This window comes from Psammomys obesus, unplaced genomic scaffold (assembly GCF_907164565.1).
Source record: "Psammomys obesus unplaced genomic scaffold, mPsaObe1.curated_primary_1811, whole genome shotgun sequence".
Lineage (NCBI taxonomy): Eukaryota > Metazoa > Chordata > Mammalia > Rodentia > Muridae > Psammomys > Psammomys obesus.
In genome coordinates, this window is record NW_026591598.1 from 13,652,206 (window position 1) to 13,672,835 (window position 20,630).

At 51.4% G+C, this 20,630-nt stretch overlaps 1 protein-coding gene across 1 annotated transcript in view; it reads left to right on the top strand.

Moving 5' to 3' along the window:
• The window catches only part of Ifnlr1 (interferon lambda receptor 1), a 21,842-nt gene extending 4,271 nt beyond the window's left edge, over positions 1–17,571 (top strand). The window contains exons 3-7 of the mRNA XM_055611270.1: positions 8,268–8,455; positions 10,703–10,845; positions 13,018–13,177; positions 13,439–13,569; positions 14,545–17,571. Of these exons, the coding sequence (XP_055467245.1) occupies positions 8,268–8,455; positions 10,703–10,845; positions 13,018–13,177; positions 13,439–13,569; positions 14,545–15,372 (1,450 nt within the window). The 3' untranslated portion in view covers positions 15,373–17,571. The remainder of the gene's footprint in view (positions 1–8,267; positions 8,456–10,702; positions 10,846–13,017; positions 13,178–13,438; positions 13,570–14,544) is intronic.
• The last annotated feature ends 3,059 nt before the right edge of the window (positions 17,572–20,630 follow it).

The window sequence follows — 20,630 nt, forward strand, 5'->3', positions numbered from 1 at the left end:
TCCTTCCTTCCTTCCTTCCTTCCTTCCTTCCTTCCTTCCTTCCTTCCGTGTTGGGAATCTGTTAGGCCCAGAAAGAGCCTAAATATAAGAAGGTATGAAGAGAACTCAGGAATCCATCGATGCAAAATCGCAAGAGGTTCATTCTGACCATTGCGCAATGGGGTCACCCCTTCTGGTCAGCAAGGAGTGGCACTGGGAGACAAAGACCTTAGGTTTTTAAAAGACAAGGCACAGGGAATATTCTAGGGGTTGCCTTTTTGGCAATTCATGATTGGATGAGGTGTTTAACTTTTAAAATAATTGGTTGGTTCTGGGCACCTGTAGTTCTGGTCAGCCCTGTCGTAAATATCTGATCTTCAAGTCAGTTTGGAATTTCCTACCATATGAGATATAGCCACAGTTAAAGGGGGAGAGTGATTAACTCATCCCGTGTCTGTTCTGAGGAGTGGGGGTTACAGGCTTTGGATCAAAGGTCAGGAGAAGGATTGGGGCCATTTGGCCCAGTTTCCAAACAAAGCTCATCTCACAGTTGCCAGCTGGTGTGTTTCTCTCCATTTAGTAGAGATCTCTGCTTGTTCTCTTCCTTATCTCTGCCCTCACAGATAGCTAATGTCAGGAACTTTTACATTCCTCAGCTCTCTGGAGAAGCACTAAGAGGCTTTAATTAACATGAGCCTAAAACTTGAAAATATAAGTTATAAGGCAATTAAAGAAATACAGGTTACAAAGTTAGTCTGATTCTTTCAAATCAATCCCAGTAGCCTCATGCATGTTACGCAAGCATGTGACCACGGAGCTACACACCAACCCTGAGGAAGGTTTTAGAGACCAGATTCTTTGTTGTGGCTGTGCCAGTCTCTCCCAGCTCTTGCTTTAGCTCTCCAGCGAACACTGGTATCAATCACAGTCACGTATGTGTAACTGTTCAGACAGAGTGGCTGATGCATTCATTCAACCTGACACTTGCCACCTAAATTTGGTTCTTTGGGATTTTTTCTTATTTTTTCCTGTTGACCGAGCTTCTTTCTCTTATACTTCAATCTTAGGACAGCCTCTGTGCGTCTTTCCTCTGCTCTAGAGCAATGCTTCTCAACGTACCTCATGCTGCGGACCCTTTAATATGGTTCCTCATGGCATGGTGACGCCCCAACCATAAAATCATCTTTGTTGCTACTTCGTAACTGTCATTTTGCTACTGTTATGACTCATGATGCAAATACCTGCGTTTTTCAGTGGTCTTAGGTGACCCCTGTGAAAGGATCATTTGACACCATCCCCCAACCCCTCAAAAGAGGTTGAGGCCCACAGGTTGAGAAGCCCTGCTCTAGAGTCTGCTCATTTCTCAGGATGGTGCTGATGTCTGCCACTGGTTCTGATTCTGAGCTGATGTATGTCTTTAGATGCTCAAAGTCTCTAGAAAGTTCTGGTCCCCAAGTCTTTTTTTTTTTTAATTTCAGGAAATTTTCCTTAGTCATCCGCATTCCGTTCTCTTGCTTTGGTTTTATCCTTTGGGAAACCCTTTCATTTCTGTGTCTGATGGTCTTTTGCTCGCTTAGGTGTTCGCCTTTCTGTAGAACATTGCATTTAGTTATTTACCTATATATCTTTTGTTTGTTCTCCAAGTAGATTTCGTTACTGACTTTTTAATTCCATGTGCGTTCACTAAACTGGTTCTTTATCAGTGTGTTGGGGGTTGTATGGGTGGGTGTGCATGAAGTTGAGAGGGCAGTTCTGTGGAGTCGGTTCTCCCCTTCCGTGTGGGCTGAGCTTGAGTCGCCAGGCGTGTGCAGCGAGAATGTCACTGGCTGAGCCATCTTGGTTGCACCTAGTTAAGATCGATCTGACACGGTTGTAGGTGGAAGCGACATTTTTTTATTGTTTTCTGGTTGAGCTTGTATATTCTGTTTAAGTCATCACCTTTGAGTTAAAATTTGTACACCCATAGAACAAAATGCTCCCCGTGGGTGTATCCATGTAACCACGCCCACAGCAAAGGTAGGAAGCATCTCCACTAGCCACGGAGGTCCTCTCAGGCCACTTGACAATCAGTCGCCGGCCCCCAGGTCTGGACAGCTGCCCATCTGCCTCTGACACGGTGGGTCAATCTTGCTGCATGTGCCCAAAATTCTTATCAGTGGATTTGTGACCAGCTGTGGTGCTCCATGTAGCTGGGGTACCTGCAATCCCAGAACTAAGGAGATTGAAGCAGGAGAGTCGTCTGAGTATGAGGTCAGCATAAACAACAGAGCGAATTCCAGACCAGGCTGGGCTATCGTATAACGTCCTGGATTTGTGTGGTGTGCCCCTGGACTGGTTTTACTGAACACCTTTCTGGAATTCGCCCGTGTCTCGGCCTACATCCGTCCATTTCTTCGTCATCACTGAGTACTATTCCAATCGTGACTGTACTTGTATTCGCGTCATCATTCTCCCCTCAGTGGATTTTCAGGTTGTTCTCAGTTTGGGGGGGGGGTGTCAGTTTGCTGTGGCTGTTGTATGCTTTTGTTAGTACTCCCCCAAACTCATGTTCTCCTCATAGACAAAATGCACCCACAATGACTCTCTCAACAGCCCCAAAGATCTTCCCTCCCTCCAGCATCACTGTAAGTCCAAAGTTTCATGTAAATATTATCTAAATCAGGTGTGAGTATGATTTAGAATATGACTCATGCTGAGGCAAAGTTAGTCTCCGTCTGTGGATCTCAGAAACCAGATGAAGTCATGAGCTTCTAAGCTGAAATGGTGGAGCGTTTCCACATCCATTCCCAAGAGAGTGATCAATGCCATCAAACCTGGTGAGGCAACTTCCAGGAAGGTTTTTGTTTGATTCATTTTTTTTAAAGATTTATTGCTGGGGGTGATGACACAAGCCTTTATTCCCAGAACTCAGGAGACAGAAGCAGTCGGAACTCTGTGAGTTCAAGGTCAGCCTGGTCTACAAAGTGAGTTCTAGGACAGCTACGGCTACACGAAGAAAACAAATAAACAAATAAATCAGCCCCTCAAAAACAGGTGTGTGTGTGTATGTGTGTGTGTGTGTGTGTGTGTGTGTGTGTGTGTGTGTGTGCATATGTGTGCAGTACCCATGGAGGCCAGAAGAGGGCTTTGAATACCCTAGAGATGGAGTTGTAAGTGATTGTGAGCTGCCTGATGTGGGTGCTGGGAACTGATCTCTGGTTCTCGGCAACAGCAGCAAGTACTCGTTACTGCTGACCCATGTCAGCAGTAACCCAAACCCAGCCCCAGATTATTTGATTTTTGAAACAGGGTTTCACTATGTAGCTCAGGATGGCCTCAAACCTGAGAAATTCTACCTCTCAAATACTGGGATTAGAGGTATCTGACACCCTGCCCAGCTTTGTTGACATTTTTGTGTCCCAACCCTCGGGACTTTGACGGGTTCCTAAAGAAGGAGGTGGAAGGAATGGGGGGGAGGAAACAGGAAACACAAGAAATGAAGGCTAAGTCTGTTTGTCTGATCAAAGCCTCGTTTATTAGAAATTTTTACCCAATTTATATAGGGAGAAGGCAGGAAAGGGGGAAGGCTAAATTACTGCTGCAGGAGATAGCAAGAGTGCTTTCATGGCTTGAATATTGCACCTGCAAGATACCGTAAGGATGTTTTCTTAAGATATCTCACAGATGCTCTAAAACTAACAGACAGATGTCCTCACAAATCTATCACCCATGATTTAGGGTCCTAGGTAACTCTTTCACTAAATAGCTTTAGGTCTCCACTAAATGACTTTGCTCACTATTTGGCTTTGGCTTCAGTAAATAGCTTTGTCTCCACTAAATAGCTTTGGCTCGCTGTTTGACTTTGGCTTCAGCAAACAGCTTTGGCTCCTGGCATTTTTTGGTTTTTTTGTTTGGTTGGTTTTGTGTTGTAAGTAATGAATAATATTTGCTATTGATATATCTTCTGGTAATTGCTTGTTGTCCTCCTAAACAGCTGTATAACCAAATCACCACACAGAGACTGGGTTTATTTAGTTAACCTAGAACACAATGCTGAGCAATAGTTACTCCCTCTTAAACCCCTAAGCCCTCATAGTTTCCTAACATTTAGATTTCCCACATTATACTTGCTTTTTGTGAAATCTTAGGTCTGGTTCATGCTCCACGTCCTCCAAGATCTGTCCTCTAGCTCTGCTCTCCTCGCTCTCTCTTGCCTTTTCTCCTCTCACTCATTTCCTGCCCTCTGGCTCCTCCCATCTTTTCTGTCCTCTGGCTCCTCCCATTGTACAACATTGTGGCTAGTTGCTTTATTTTGTCCTGTTTACACAAAGTTGAGACAGGATGCTTAGAATAAGTATCACAATGCAATATCCAGATTGAAACCAGAGAAGGGGGGGGGGGGAAATCAGCATTTGAATGAACAAGGATAAGGTGTATACATTTCAAAAGAACATTATACCAACAGTTTTGGGTATTGGTTGAGACAGGGTTTCTCTGAGTAGCCTTGGCTGTCCTGGACTCACTTTGTAGACCAGGCTGGCCTGGAACAGAGATCCGCCTGCCTCTGCCTCCCTGAAAGCTCAGATTACTGCTTCCAGCTGTTGATATATTCTAGACAGGGTCTCCTCTCTATGTAGCCTAAACTGGCTTAGAACTCACCGTGTAGTCCAGGGCTGGCCTGGGACTCATGATCTTCCTGTCTCTGACTCCCAAGTCAGATGCTGTCCACCAATGCCTGGCTCCATCCAAGGACCTTGGAAACAATCCTTTTTAGCTCAGTGTTCTGGCCTTGTGGCCACTGGGCTGGCAGTCCTGAATTTTGAGTCCCACTTGCTGGCCCACTCTCCCCGTTTTTTGCTGTGGGCAGCCCTGTTCTGGCAATGACTGGGTCCCAGGGGTTGGGGAGACAGCCTTGCCTTCGCCCCATGTTGGTCGCACAATCATCTTTTCTTGTCCTAAACAATAATGCAGATTAACATACAAATAACTCTTTTGTTCCCCCTGGCCAACTTACTTCATCTTCTCTGGTCTCTGTGCCCTCAGTAATTCCATCTCCAGTTTTCTTTTCTGCTGAGGGAGCTGATTGCATCCATGTATTGCATCCACTCGTGAATTCTTTCCTAAAAATATTTATTTATTTCCGTGTATGTAAGTGTTTTGCCTGTGTGTGGGTAAGTGCTCCAATGCGGTCCCCTCAGAGGCCAGAAAATGGTGACAGATCCCCTGGTACTGGACTTACAGGTGGTTGAGCTGCCGTGTGGGTGCTGGGAACTGAACTTGGTTCCTTTGCAAGAGTAGAAAGCACTCTAGCCAGGCGTGGTGGTGCACGCCTTTAATCCCAGCACTTGAGAGGCAGAGGCAGGCAGGTTTCTGAGCCTGAGGCCAGCCTGGTCTACAAAGCGAGTCTAGAACAGCCAGCGCTACACAGAGAAACCCTGTCTTGGGGGGAAAAAAAAGAGTAACAAGTGCTCTTAACCACTGAGCCATTTCTCCAGTCTCAAAAATTCGTGAATTCTTTATCAAAGGATTTTCCAGCCACAAATGTTGATGTTCTCTCCAGAACACTTGTTTTGAGACAGGGATTCTTGTAGCTCAGGCTAGCCTTGAACTCACTAAATAGTGGAAGATGACCTAGAACTCCCTATCCTCTTTCCTCTGCTTCCCAAGTGCTGCAAGTTCAACTAACTTTCACTGCCACGTTCAACTAACTAACTTTCTTTCTTTCTTTCTTTCTTTCTTTCTTTCTTTCTTTCTTTCTTTCGCTGTATGGATAGGCTGAGGCTTAGGACTCATACAAATCTTCACGTTCTGGCTCCTTTTTATGTTAACAACCTCTCACTTTCTATAGTAGGCTAAAATCGGGCCACACTTTCAACGCTGTGCTTGGGTAGGCAGAGGGAGGTGGGTCTGTAGTTGACAGTGACATAGCGGGACCTCACCAGGATCAATCACCCTCTGCAGTGGTCTGACAAACGTCCCCCAGGCGTCGAGCAATTGGCCCCCGGTTGGTGGCGCTGTTGCTGCATCATCCTTACCTTAGCTTCTTACTCTCCCACGGCTCATCCATCAGGCTGTGCTTGACTTCCTCACGCTCCGCACCCGAGCTCTGAGCACGGTCCACAGGCTTCACCTCCTGAGTGTGTCCACCTGTTCTCACGCTCGACACCGCTGCAGCCTCCTGCTCCGATTTTAGATTCCTCTTTGAAAAGGCATTTTAACGTAGTATTGTTATGTGTGTGCGCACAGGTGTGAGTGTCGCAGTGCATGTGTGGAGGTCAGAGAACAACTTTGTAGGGTCTCCTTCCATCATGCGTGTGTGTGTGTGTGTGTGTGTGTGTGTCTGTGTGTCTGTGTGTCTGTGTGTATGTTGCGTCTTTTCTTTTCCTTTGTTTGTTTTTCAAGACAGGGTTTCTCTGTATATCCCTGGCTGTCCTGGAACTAGCTCTATAGACCAGGCTGGCCTCAAAATCAGAGATCCCCCTGCTTCTGCCTCCCAAGGGATCTAGCTAGCTAGTTAGCTACCTACCTCTCCGTCCATTTTAGAGAAAGGGTTTCAATATTTAGCCCTGGCTACCTGAAACTATGTAGACCAGGTTGGCCTTGAACTCACAGAGATCATCAGCTGTGATGTTCTGGGATTAAAGGCATGGGCCATCACACCCAGCCTCTACTTCCATCCTTACATGAGTTCTAGGGTTCAGACATATGTGGCCAGGTTTACCTGCAGAACCATCTTGCCAGCTCCAAGGGTGACCTACTGAAATTATGAGTTAAATCACCTCAGCGTGCCTTGACCTGTTCATGAAGCTCTAACAAAGAGCCTTAGCCTGGGTGAGTTAGAGATAGTGACTATTTATTTCTCGTATTTGGGGAGGCTAGGGAGCCCGAGGTCAAAGCACTAGCAGATGTGGTGTGTGAAGAGGGACACTCCTAAGATCACGCCTTCCATCTGTGCCCTTACTAAAGTAATATTTAGAAGGGCATCCTTACTAGGCATGTCGTCCTCATGATTTAATACCCAGAAGGCGCCCCTTTGGGGCTTAAATTCCAGCATTCATACCTTCAAACCTCAGCAGCCCCCATCTAAATGTTCAGTGGCTTCCCATCCCACTTTGGATAAATACACGCTCCTGACCAAGACCTTCCCGGCCCCTGACCTGACACCACCGCCCAGTCCCCTTCTTCTCCAATCCACCTGGGCCTCACCCTCCCTTACATACGAGGCTGTGGCTCTCTGGCTTTCTCACATTGCTCCGGATATGCCAGACTCCTCCTCGCCTGCCCTGCCGTGGATTCCATTGCTTCGGTAAACACCCTGACCAAAAGCAACTTGAGAAGAAAAGGATTTGTTTGGCTTATGCGTCAGGATGTCGCAGGTGATCGTGGAGGGAAGTTAAGGCAGGAACTCAAAGCAGGGCCTGAAGCAGAGACTGTTGGCGGTCTCATTCTGCTTCCTTACACAACACAGGACCACCTGCTGAGGAGTGGCTCCGCCCACAGGAGGCTTTTCCCCGCCCACATCAATCATTGGTCCAGAAAATGCCCCAAAGACTTGCCTACAAGCCAATCTGATGGAGACATTTTCTCCTTTGAGGTTCCCTCCCTTCCTGGAGGATCCTGGCTTGTACTACGTTGACAAAAACTGCCCAGCGCCCCACCTCAGGCCTTCGTTCTCCTGCTCTCCCCCTCCATCGCCCAGTTTCCTCTTCCTCCTCACTGGGGGGTACCATTTTTGAGCTGCGCTTTGAAAGCAGCCATGCTAATCATTTCATCACCGCCTCCACCAGCTCCTGGATTTACCCTGTGGTTGTGACGGCTATCCGTTGTTCCCTCCCATCAGCTATGAGTAGCTTGGGGAGGCAGGACCTCAGCCGCCATGCTTTGCTGGTACCTGGAATAGTGCCTGGGTATAGATCACTTCCTTGACCTCTGTGTTCTGAGGATGTAGTGGTCATACGAAGCCCTACGTGTCCGTACCCCCCCCCACCGCCACCATCCACTCAGCACCCAACATGACCCCCTGGCATACAGCAGGAGGCCTACGGATGCCTGAGCAAATCCACACACAGAAAATATCCACTAATATTAGCGAATGAGACTGAGGGGCAGCGTCCTGTGTGGAAGGACCCAGAGATAACACAGGCAGAGGCAGGATTCTCATCCACCTTTGTCTGCCAGTGGCTGCCTGGCTGGGCAGACGGACAGGCAGATGGACCAGAGGCCTCTGGCCAAAGGGTGGGCTATAGATTTGGTAGGTCCTCCTACCCAGAGAAGAGTCCATGGCCCACCGTCTTCTGTCTCCCCCTCAGCTTTTCCAGTCCCGGCCATTGGCAAAAGGTGGAGCGGTGTGCAGGGATCAAGGCTCTGGTGTGTCCCTTGATGTGCCTGAAGGGACAGGACCTGTACAACAAGTTCAAAGGTCGAGTGCAGGCGGCTGCTGCTGGGAGAGGCAGGTCCGTACCGGTGGAGTCAGGCTACCTGGATTACCTTTCTGAAGGTAGGTCCCAGAGCTGGAGAAGCACTTGCTGCTCTTGCAGAGGACCAGGGTTTGATTCCTGGTACCCCTGTCAGGCTCCCAACTCCAGTTCTATGGGAGTTGACACCTCCTGGCATCCTTTGCTACCTGCACACACACATACTTACACAAAAATAATAAAATAAATATTAAAGGTAGGTCAGACTGGCTTCTCCAGGCCAGAGGTCCAGCGGCTCACCCACCTCTGCCCGGGTCTCATGGCCCTTCAGCCTGGATCTCACTGTAGACGTCCAGGGGCAGAATGAACTTCTGAGCTCGTTCTGGTTGCCAGGCTGAGGTCCCTGACCCCTCCTCGCTTATCAGCTAGGAGCCTCTCCCTCCAAACTGCGGAAAATGCTTGCTTCTCCTCACGCCCGCCCCCTTCTTCTAATCGGAAGTGACACAGCTGTGCCCTAGTCATCTCTGCCATCTCAACACCTTCCCCACTGCTCTGCCTCTATCTGTTGCCAGGAGCAGACAGTCCTCTGCTTGTGAAGGCCCTGACCCCACCTGCATGGCCCAAGGCTCAAAAACCTTAACTGAAATTCCTTTTTCCACCCACCAATGGCACAGCAGACTGGCTGCACGCAGGGACTGGGACGGAACATCTTTGGCAGGGGTCTCACCTGTCGTGGGCTTTCTTGTCCACCCCCCAAAATAAAAACCTCACATCTTTTGCAAATGTAGAATTGTTCAGCCCATGTCAAGGTCCCCCCAAAATTGCCTGTTATTACAACATCAACTCACATCCCAAGATCTCCCAGCAGTGTCTGAACCCGAGTGTCGGTGTCTTGGGTGCAATCCAGTCAGCAGGGCTTCTGGGCACAGTTCCTCTCCACCTCTGAACTGTCCAGGCTGAAGGAAACCATCTCTGTTCCCTATGGAAGGAAGATGTGGGAGGGGAAGGAACAGTAACAGAAATAGAGACTAGGAAAAAAGGGGAAAGGGGGACAGTGGCAAACGCAGCTTTACGATCCAGCCAGGCCAACACGTGCCATTCAGGCGGCATTCTGAGCCAGTTCTCCCTGACTCCCAGTGACCCCACTTGCAAGGCAGGCTTCCTTCTCCGCCATGGGCCACAAGCGCCTGCAGCCAGGGAGGTTTGCCAGCCTCCCTCTTGTGAGCAGAAATGAAGCCAGCAGCTCTCTTCGATTTCGTACACAGAAGGTGTCTGGATGTAGGCGTCTCAGGAATTATGGGTCTCCTGCAGCTGCCTGAGAGCCAGCCCTGTGGGGCACCTGGTGTCGTGTCTGGGTGCATCGTGCTGGGTCGCTTTCCCTGGACATCTTTGACTAACCCAGATCCCACCTCCATCTTTCATCTTTCATCTCTCCGGGACAGCAGGAGACAGAGCTACATTCCGTGAGGTTACTGTTTGGTGTTTGCAGCTCCCCATGACCCAGACTTGTGTAAAGTCAGAAGGATCCAGACTCCCACCCAACATCCATCCGTTGCTAACAGATAGCGTCTAGGGAAGGTGTTCTCAACCTGTGGGTCTCGACCTCCACTGGAGCTGTATATCAAATGGTTACATTACAATTCATAACAGTGGTACGATTACAATTATGAAGAAGCAAAAGAAGTAATCTCATGGTTGGTAGGATCGGCATGACATGAGGAACTGTATCAAAGGGTGTCTCTCTCTCTCTCTCATTCTCCTCTCTTGTGTCTCTTCTTTCTCTCTTCTTTCTCTCTGTGTGTGCTTCTCTCTCTTTCTCTCTCTCTCTCCCCCTCCCCCTGCATGGCAGCCAAGAGCTGCTCCCAATAAGCGTGCATTTATACACCTAAAAAAAAAAAATTGAGCTGGTGAAGGCTTGGGAGAGAGTTCAGAGGTCAAATGCTTCGGTGAGCCGCCCCCCCCCCCCCCCGGCTCAGTGAGAGACCCTGACTCAAAGCATAAGGTGGAGTTCAACAGAAGGCGACTGCACACATCGACCTCTGACCTCTGCACATGTACCCACAGGCACTCTCGCCTAACACGCACAGGTGCATGCACAATGCATAACGCACGCACTGACGTGCCGTGACACACAGCGGGATTGTGCTGCCATCCAGGGTCGGTGAGAGGCAGGTGATAGGGCTGGCAGGAGCTTGCAGCACAATAGATACTTGAAAAATGCTAATGGGGCAGGACTGAGGCAGGATAATGGAAACACCCTCCCCCCCCCCCCCCCCCCCCCCCCCCCCCCCGAGGATTTTAACTGGTCGGTCCAATTCTGTTTCTGACAGTGGAGCTAGCCCCGCCCACTCTTGTGCTCACCCACACGGAGGCGATGCTGAGGGTCAGTGCCACCTACCAGCTGCCGCCTTGCATGCCTTCGGTGGACCTGAAGTACCAGGTGGAGTTCTGGAAGGAGGGCGTGGGAGACAAGGTAGGCGCCCTCAAGCCATCCTGAGCCCCGTCTCCTCCCCGATTTGGACAGTCCTTGGTGAGTGTACAGCACCCCTGGCCTGTGTCATCCTCGGCGATGGGAGTGTTCTGCTGAGGAGATGGAGCAGGAGTCACTCTGCCCTTCAAGGGACAGGCCTCAACCGCACCGTGGTTCGCACCGTGGTTCTCACCGTGGTTGTGAAAAGTATAGGCCTTGCCTTCTCGCGGCGGGGGTTGGGGTGGGCAGAGGCCCGGGGACATGTTCGCTTGACTGTGTCAGTCAATACCCACCTGTATATGTGTTCATGTGGCAGCCCCAAGGAATCCCCATGTAGCCCCAGCTGGCCTGAACTCATTATCTAGACCAGGCTGGCCCCAAACTCACAAAGATCCGAATGCTAGGATTAATACCCTTCCTTATGTTTTTGAGACAGGGTCTCTTGGGGAACCAGGCTCTCTAGATTAAGCCAGGCTAGCTGGCCACAAGCCTAGGAATGATGATCCTGTCTCTGCCTCCCTAGCTCCGGGATAACAGGCCCACCCACCTCTTTACATGGGTGCCAGGGATCGAACTTACGTCCTCAGACTTGCACAGAAAGCACTTCACTGACCGAGTCTCTCCCCAGCTCTTACCCCAGTAAAAGTGTGGCTGGGGTTTCGGACCACAGGAGACTGGTTCTCCGAGTCAGCAGATTTCATTTCAGAAAGCCCTGAAAATCCAAACAAGTTCCAAGCGAAGAAGCAGCACCCAGAGACGACCAGGGATGGTTCCTTGCACATCCAGTTTTATGACAGATTAGAAAACCACCAGCACGTTTGCCACGGTGGCCCCAGGGTCTGAGCGCTGCGGCTGTAACTCAAAAGTAGCCGCTTGGAGACAATATGGGGGAAAGCGGGTCTTGCGGGGTTCCTGTTTATAAAAGTGGGTGGTTGGGTGGGACCGGCATAGCAGGGGCCCTTACTCACTCTTCAGTGGCTCTTATTCACACCTGTGGTCCGAAAGATGCGGATGGAAAGTGGTTCCGCCCTCTAGAGTCTCATGAATATTAACATATCACACCATACCCCAACAACACATACATTTGTTTAAGTCTGGGTCTCTTTATGCAGTCCAGGTTAGCCCAAACCCAGTCCTCCTGCCTCAGGCTCCTGAATGAATGAATGTTGGAATTACAAGCACGGGCCACCATGCTCGGGATTAAATATGTGTGATTTTTGTAAGTCAATAAAAAAAAATGAATATCCTAACTGGCACTGTCCAAAAGAAGCATAATATGAGCCACACATGTCATTTAATTTGTTTTAATTGTATGTGTTTACTTTGGGTGTGGTTCTGTGGCGGGCACGTAGGCCACGGCGTGTGTCTGGAGGTCAGAGGACAACTTTAGAAGTTGCTTCTCGTCTTCCACTTCCTGGTTCTTAGGGATAGGACTCAGGTCATCGGGTTTGGCAGCAAGGGGTTTTACTCTGACCCCAAGTCGCATAAAGTCACTAAGCTACAGATGAATAGGTTTAGGGGGAGGGGAGGCAGTTGAGATAGGACTCCCTGTAGCCCAGGCTGGCCTTAAACTTGCTATGTGGCCAGGAATGACCTTGAACCCCTGACCCTCCTGCCTCCACCTCGGAAGTGTTGGTGTTATAGACGTTATTTTATTTTATTTTTTATTTTATTATTTTATTTTATTGGGTCTGAACTAGGGATCTTGCTACCTTTTATCCCACAGTATATCACCCTGTCAGCATGGGAAGAATATGACTGTGAGCTGCTCTACCGTCTTTTTCTCCTCTGTCCTTGGAATCTGATAGGCCTTTTGTCCACGGGGCAGGTCTCCATCCGTACTAGCCGCCTGCCCCTGCCCTGTACTGCACCAGGCAGCTGAGGCAGCTTCCAAGCTTGCAGTGATTGAGTGACGGTCGTCTCCCGTGCGCTCGGAGACCCGAACTGGAGGCCTGTAGAAACCCCTCTTGAAGTGGGGACCCCCCCCCAGGCCTTGGTGAGCTACACAGGAGTGACCCCAAGTAACAGGCTGCTTTGGAACGCCAGTGCCCTGTACAAGGAGGAGAAATGAAAGCCGCCCCGCCCCCCCCCCCCCCCCACTTGCCCCCCCCCCCCCCCCCCGCACGTACCCATCCGCTCTGTGTGTGCCCATTGCAGCCTTGCTTCTCCGAACAGGCCCTGTTTCCTGACACTCCACACGGCCAGCCAGTGCAGATTCCTCTCCAGCACGGTGCTCTCGGGCGCCACTGCCTCAGCGCCCGAACCGTCTACACCTTCACTGTCCCCAAGTACAGCCTCTTCTCTGAACCCAGCTGCATCTTCCTCAAGGCCCCAGGTGGGTGCGACTTCCCTCTGGGACTTCTGCAGTTTCGTGGTTGACTGGCTGGAAGTATAAACTGAGAGGAAGGTTCACGGATGGGGATCCCACCTCGAGCACAGTGACTGTGTGTCTCTGGGCAGCTTACACGACCTCTCTGAGCCTAGGTGCGCACCGGAATGGGCTTATTCCCTTAGCATGCTCACCTGAAGCCCCTGCTACCCTGAGGGACTGGAGCCATTGTTCTGTCTGCAGTTTCTGTGCTCTCTCCCCAACTAGGGACCAACTGGGCTGTCCTGGCACTGCCCTTCCTTTTGCCTCTGCTGGGAGCAACAGCTGTGGCAGGTGTGATCTGGAAGAAACTGGAAGGGGACCCCTGGTTTCAGTGGGTGAAGACGCCTCAAGCACTGGTATGGCATGTCCGGGTGGACAGAGGGCATGGAGGGGTGGATAGACGTGGGGGTTTGAGCAGCAGGAAGTGGGGCTGAGTTTCCGGTGCTGCACATAGAATATTGAACTGGCCCAGGCTGTCACATTGCCTCCATGTCTAAATTCCCACCTCTGGCAGTGCATTCCCCTCTAGCTGCAGACCCAACAGCAAGCTGGTCCGCCAGGGAGAAGTGCCTCAGTCCCTTCACCTCTGCTAAGGTTGTGTCAGCCCTGAGAGCCAGGAGAGAGGGCCAGAGCGTGTGGGGCGTGGCAGGTGGTACAGATGTACAGCATTGTTCAAGGCTCTTGACCAAGGCTGAGCATCCCCCGGTCAGTCTCGGGGTGCTAAATCCTGTCAGAACCCAGGAGCGAGCTGGGGGAAGGGGGAGACCTAGAGAAGTCAGAGAAGAGCTGGGACACAGGTGGTACTCTCAATATCAGGGAATGAGAGGCTTTGAGGACAGACTCCCCGTGTCCCTGTGTCATAGCAGGGAATAGTTTCAAAGACCTGTAGAGTATCCTCCCTCTCACCCCAGGCCAACTTTCTGGGCAGTGATGTCTGTGGTCAGTGCTTTGACTCAGTCCCGAGGCTGCCTATTCACAGCAACCAGCACCGGCTCCCAAGCCAGCAGCTAAGGACATCTCCACACCATCAGTAGCTCCCATAACACTCCAAGCAGCGGCCTTCTCTCATTGGCGAGCTCTGAGGTGCCTGTATGCAAAGGCTCCTCAGACCAATTAAGGATTTTGCTAGAGAACAGCCCCCTCAAGCAATACTCCTCTCCCCCTCCCCCCGTCCCCCCCGCGCACATGGCCCTGGTGTTCCCTGGAAATGCCTCCCAAAGGAACAACTAACGCTTGAGTCCATCTGGGCTGTGGCTAGGGGACCCCAGATTCAACCAGTCATTCTTCAAGAAGCCCAAATCATCTTCTCTCCCTTCTCCCTCCTACATCAGGATTTTTCTGAGTACAGCTACCCAATGGCAACCTTTCAGCCCAGTGGACCCGAGTTCGCAGGTGATTTGATCCTCTGTCCCCAGAAGGAACTGACCATAAGGATGAGACCAGTCCCCCAGGTCAGAGACCCCACCACACTACAGGCAGGACCAGAAAAGGACGGCATCGAGGATGAAGACGAGGACACCGATGACAGCGACAGCGTCCAACCCTACCTGGACCAGCCCCTCTTCCTGACGAAGAAGCTCCAGGTTACGGGACACACGGAGGCAGATGAATCCGGGGTGGACTCAGGGGGCCCTTGGACGCCCCCAGATGGGAGTGAAGGCTCGTCTGCCTGGGACTCGTCAGACAGGAGCTGGCCCAGCACTGTGGACTCCTCACTCACAGATGAAGTTGAATCTTCCGGCTGTTTGGACACGAAGGAAGCAGACCAGGAGCCTGGTGGAGATGGGCACCCGGAGCCTCTCCGGCGCCTGGAATTTTCTGAGGACTCAGGCACTGTGGAAGAACTCCTGAAAGATGACCTCTCCGGGTGGAGGATTTGGGATTCCTTACCTCCACCGAAATTTCTGGTTCCTGGGGAGCCCCCAGTTTCTCTTCAGATGCTGACTTTCTGCTGGGACAGCAATCCTGAGGAAGAAGAGGGTGAGGAAGAGGAGAAGGAGGAGGAGGAAGAGGAGGAAGAGGAGAAGGAGGAGGAGAAGGAAGAGGAGGAGGAGTGGGAATCAGAGCCCAAGGGCAGCAGCGCTGACTGCTGGGGTGCTCCAAGCCTGCAGAGGACAGAGGACAGATGTAGGATACTGGGAGACTACATGGCCAGGTGAGCTGGCCCTGGCGGTCCATCCATGCTACCTCTAGTGCACTTTCCAGGGACCAGAGACATCCCCAAGACTCATGTTCCTTCCTGAGATAGCCAAGGTCCTGGCCTTTCCTGGCAATCACTCACAGGCACTTGGTCACTTGGACTGAGCTGTAACATGTCACCGTTTCCAATGACCCGCCTGCTGAAGGTGACCTGTGAGAGGGATGGAGCTGTGGTCAGGGACTAGCTGAGTTCCAGTCTGCCCACACTGTCCCAGGATGACAGACCTGGTAAAAACCATTCTTGGACAGAATTAAACCGGGGAAGCCAGGTGACCGTGGACACCAAGGATGGCCACGCTCTGGTCCAGAAGCCATGCAAGGCACTTCACAAAACAGACCTCGGTCCAAACCCCAACTCTGCGGTTTACCAGTGGTAACCTGAGCAAGCCACTCCTAATCTCAGTGTCCTCTTCTGCAGCTGTCACATGGGCATGGTGAGGATCAGGCAGTTTCAGGTGAAGTGTCATTTGTACTGTGTGAGCATTAGGATCCGTCATCTATCCAGACTCCTGGGAGACCCCAGTCTTCTCTCACCAACGATGAGTGACAAGAGTGACAAAAACACCTACCTTCCAACCTGTTTACCCTCTGGGTCATCCCATTTCTTCCCTGTCACCTTTACACCTTCTAGTCAGGGCCTCCCTGAAACCAAAACCCAACCAACATTGCGTCTTTCTCAAACACAGCCCACCTTCCAAGACCCAGGTTTGGTGGGGCAGGACAGACATTGCACGCCTGGCTTGGTGTCCTGTTTGAATGGCACTGTGACGGTTTTGTTTCCTTTTACCGCTGGGGTCAAGATGAGGTCCTGGCGTTTGAGAAACTAGTGTCTTTAGGAATGTTCAGTGTGTGTCCTTGGCCTGCAGGGGAGCAGAGCTGTCACTTGCAGAACCAAAGTCTTTGTGGCTGAGGATCCAAACAGTCCACGAGTCAGAAAAGAGCCCACAACCGCTTTACCCATGGTGCTGTGCGGTTTTGAGACAGGCCACGGCCTTACAGAACTCATCTGAGAAAACACCTTAGGGCGGTGATTCTCAACCTTCCTCATACTGTGAACCCCTTTAGACAGTCCCTCCTGTTGTGGTGACCCCCAACCATAACATCTTCTCATTGCTACCTCATAACTGTAATTTTGCTACTGCCAGCAACAGTAATGTTTTCCAATAGTAGTGTTTTCCAATGGTCTTAGGTGACCCCTGTGAAAGGGTCATTTGACCCCCAAAGGGGTTGCAACACACAGACTGAGAAATGAGGCCTTCCGGGCATCTGATCCTCTGGGGCTCCAGGATCCTCCCCTTCGGCACCCGTAGCCTTGCTGAGGTGGCTTTGCATAGGACGTGTGTTGAGGGTCCCCAGCTAACAAAAAGTTCTTAAAGCGCTGTCCTCGTTACATATCTGCCTTGTTTCCAAGGGCCTCGGGTGCAGCAAGGCGGCTTTTTTAGGTCACCTGACTTATGTGTGTCCCCAAGAGTCATCTAACTGACAGGAGGCCTTTGTGACCACCTCTGCGACACACACACCTACCTCCCTGGGTTTCCCTGCAATGGTGCTTGACATTATCATTGAGCCCACAAGAACAAACGCATGTGTGAATAAGGCCTTAGCACAGGACCAGCTCCCGGAAACCGAGGCCGGTGTCCTTTCTCCCAGCCGAGGCCAGTGTCCTTTCTGAGCTGCTCCGCAGTTGCTCTGCCAGAAATCCTTTGAAGTGATCGGCAGGCAGCATTGTCCGTCCTTTCTGATTGTCTGCCTTATTGTTTAAAAGAGCGTTCCCCAGTGTTTACTTTCTGATCTAGCCTGTGCCCTTTAGCCACTCAAATCCCAGCTCCTTTCAGCCAGCACGTCATTGACAAAAAGCCTGTGGGAGGCCCAAGGAGAGGGCGTGATGATCAACACGGAAGTTCGTGACGTGCGCTGAGCACTTCGCTTACATAATAGCCCTGTACGTAGCATCTGGGGACTACAAGGACATCAAGGTCAAAAACCCGAGTTGCAGTGGTGTGCGGTTCCAGCACACTGAGGCTGTACACCCTCCTTACACATTTGTATTCTTTGTCCAGGTTTTGCACTGTATTTTATATCCTATTTAAATGATACACTAATATCTGTTGGTATGACACCCAAAACCTTTAAATAAAGAGATCTATTTTTAGAGAAAAAAAAAAGAACTATCATTGGTGGACACTGGTATGCGTGCAGCAGTTTGGAATGCAGGGATCTTGGACTGAGTCCCCAAAAGGAGACCCCGAGAAAAGGGTCTGGGGTACACCGCTTCCAGATGACACCACAGGATAGTGGGGAATTGAGGGGAGAAGGGCGGGGAGGTTCAGAACTAAACAGGTCCCTGGTACCTCCACATCCCTGGGGAAGCTTCTGATGTTGGTGCCTGGCCCATCACATTCAGTCCCCTGCAAGGACAGGAGCTGGAGGACTCGGCCACCGAGCACCGCTAACCCAGGGCCTCACATGTTCTAGGCAAGTGCGCTACCACTGAGCAGTATCCCCAGGCTGACGCTTACTCGCTGCCCCGGGAGCTCACCCGGTGGAGATGGTGGCTCACAGAAGGATGTCTTGGTGTGGCGACCCTAAATCTCACTGCAGCAGCCCTCCAGGAGGGCGCCAGCCTCCGGTGGCACTCCTGGCGACACCCGGGGATTCCGCGGCGTCGCACCTGCAGCAGGTGTCACCACAGACTGCTGGCGGGCAGACCCAGACACAGGTTGGGCAGATCCAAGTCTCAGCTCAGTCTTCCTGACCTGTGAGCAGGCCAGGACAAGTGCTACAATGCTTTCCCACCTCTGTACTGAGTACTTGCTTCCTACACTGAGGGGCAGGATGGCTCAGTCCACAGCAAGAACGGGGTCATTGGGGTGAAATGTCACAATGTGGTGCCACAGAGGCCAGATGAAGGTGTCAGATCCCCTGAAACTGCAGCTGCCGGGTGGGTGCTGGGAGCTGAGCCTAGGTCCTCCAGAAGAGCAGCTAGTTCACGTAACCCCTGAGCCATCTCCCTGTGTCCTGGTTTTAAGCCAGTGCCATCACTTTAAACACAATGGCTTTCCAGTTCACAGGCAGTGAACAGCACAGTTTTCTGGAGAGCAGGCCAGATCTTCCTTTTCTGGTGACCCACAGCCACTCTGAGCATCTGGGCTTGTGTGCGGGCACCTCCTGATGATGGTGGGATGGTGGGACTGCCCGCTCAACTGCCCATTTCAGCCCCGCTTTGGCAAGGAAGGGATTATGTGGACAGTCGTATCAAGGTTTCAGCAGCTCGCCCAGGCTGAACAGTTGACACTGGGTAAATAAGGGAGACGAATAACAGGATCCCTAAGTAAGATGCTGGCTGGAGGGAAGGAGAGAGTCGGAATAAGAAAAGCAGACTTTACTCCAGACAGAAACAGAGGAAGAGCTTCAGGAAGTCACAAAGGAAGTGATACTGGGAAAGAGCAGGCCGAAGAGAAGAGTGATGGGGAGAGGTGAACTGAGCGGTCTCAGCCGTGCCATCCCCAATAGGGAGAGGGGGGACAAGCCCCTTCTACAGCAAGCTGCCTGAGAGCCAGGCAGCCCTACCTCAGGACATGCTCAGGGCCCTCACAAACCTCAAATCCAGCATTAGTGATGCCTGGTGAGACAGCGATTCTCTGGCCTACAAATCAGCGACAGAGGATTTGGTCACACCATGCTGAGAGAGAATCTGTTTAAAACACACACCCACACACACAGAGAGAGAGACTTTTAAATAACAGCCTAAAGAGAAAGAGTCCAAAGGTTCAGCTGACCCTCCCTTGGTGGACTATGACTCGGTATGTATGGAAGCCAAATGAACCCTTTCCTCCCCGAGCTGTTTCATCACGGTGTTTAATCACAGCAATAGTAACACCAACTAAGAGGCTGGCCCAGCCCCTCTCCTTTTTAAGTCTTGATTTCCCCCTTGTTACTCCTTTTTCACTCCCTAGAAGTTTAGCAGGAGTTTGGCTTTAGCATATATTAAAAAATGAAATGTCGAGTCATCTGCCTACCACAACGCAGGTGGCTGAAGGCACCCAGAGGTCAACCTGCCACGGGGCCCGCCTGCAGCAGGAGCCAGGACAGCCTGCAAGTATGCGGTGGGGAGATGGGAGAGAGAGCGCAGCAGAAAGGTCTGAGCACTGTGAAGGGAGGCAGAACTGGAGACGCAAGGGCAGAGAGAAACAGCCTGATGTGAGTAGCCTGCCCTGCCACCTGAGGCCATGGTGAAGTCCCAGCCCGTGCTGCCACTGAGGGACATGTCTCAGCAGCAGGAGTCATTGTCAATGTCCGTGGCCTGTGTTACCACCAAAGGCCATGCTGACGCCCCTGACCTGGGCTGCCTCCTGGGACCATGTTGATGGCCAAGGGCTGCACAGAGGCTGGCCCCGCCCCTCACGAGCTACAGCACTCAAGAAAGACAACACACACACACACACACACACACACATCAAACAGTAGAGATGGCCCTGGTGGTGGCGACATAGGTGAGCTGACCCCCAAGGGCATGAGTGCAGGGAGCTGACCCCTCCCTTCGTCTGCCATGAGGTGGTGTGGACAAGTGAGAGATGCCCTCCCCAACCCAACCCCCACCCCCACCTCCACCCCTCACCACCTACCTGTGGCAGGGGAGAGATCTGGCCCCGAGGTCAGGAGAGCTAGCCCTGCTCCTTGCTGGCTGTGGCACTGGGTGAGTGCTGAAGAGCTGGCTATGGTGGTGTGGGTGCGGGAGAGCTGGCAGGCCGGCCAACTCAGCTACCACCCAGGCCCAGGTCCAGGGCTCTGAGTTGGCCCAGCCCAACATCAATGAACCGCTGCAGTTTGAAGGGGTCGGTCCTACAGATCCAGAACTACAGGATCTCCATGACCCAGGGCAAGAACAGGACATCGGAGAGGATCCAGTGAGGATCCAGTATTGACAGTGTAGCAGAAGCCAGAGGTCCCAAGCTAGACCAACGACTCACTGCAGTGAACATTTGCAAGAAGGTGTGGACAGAAGGGGGCGCTGTGGGACACACTGTGACTCACTACAGCTTCCACAAGAAGACTGTTGTTGTTGGTTTTCATTTTTATTTTTATTTTTTATTTTCTTTTAGGGGAGAATTGCAAGACCAGAAGGCAGATATAAAGGGACTGGGAGATAAGTGGGATTGGGATGCCTGATATGAAACTCACTAAGAACTGATAAAAAGTTCAAAAACTGAAATGTAAT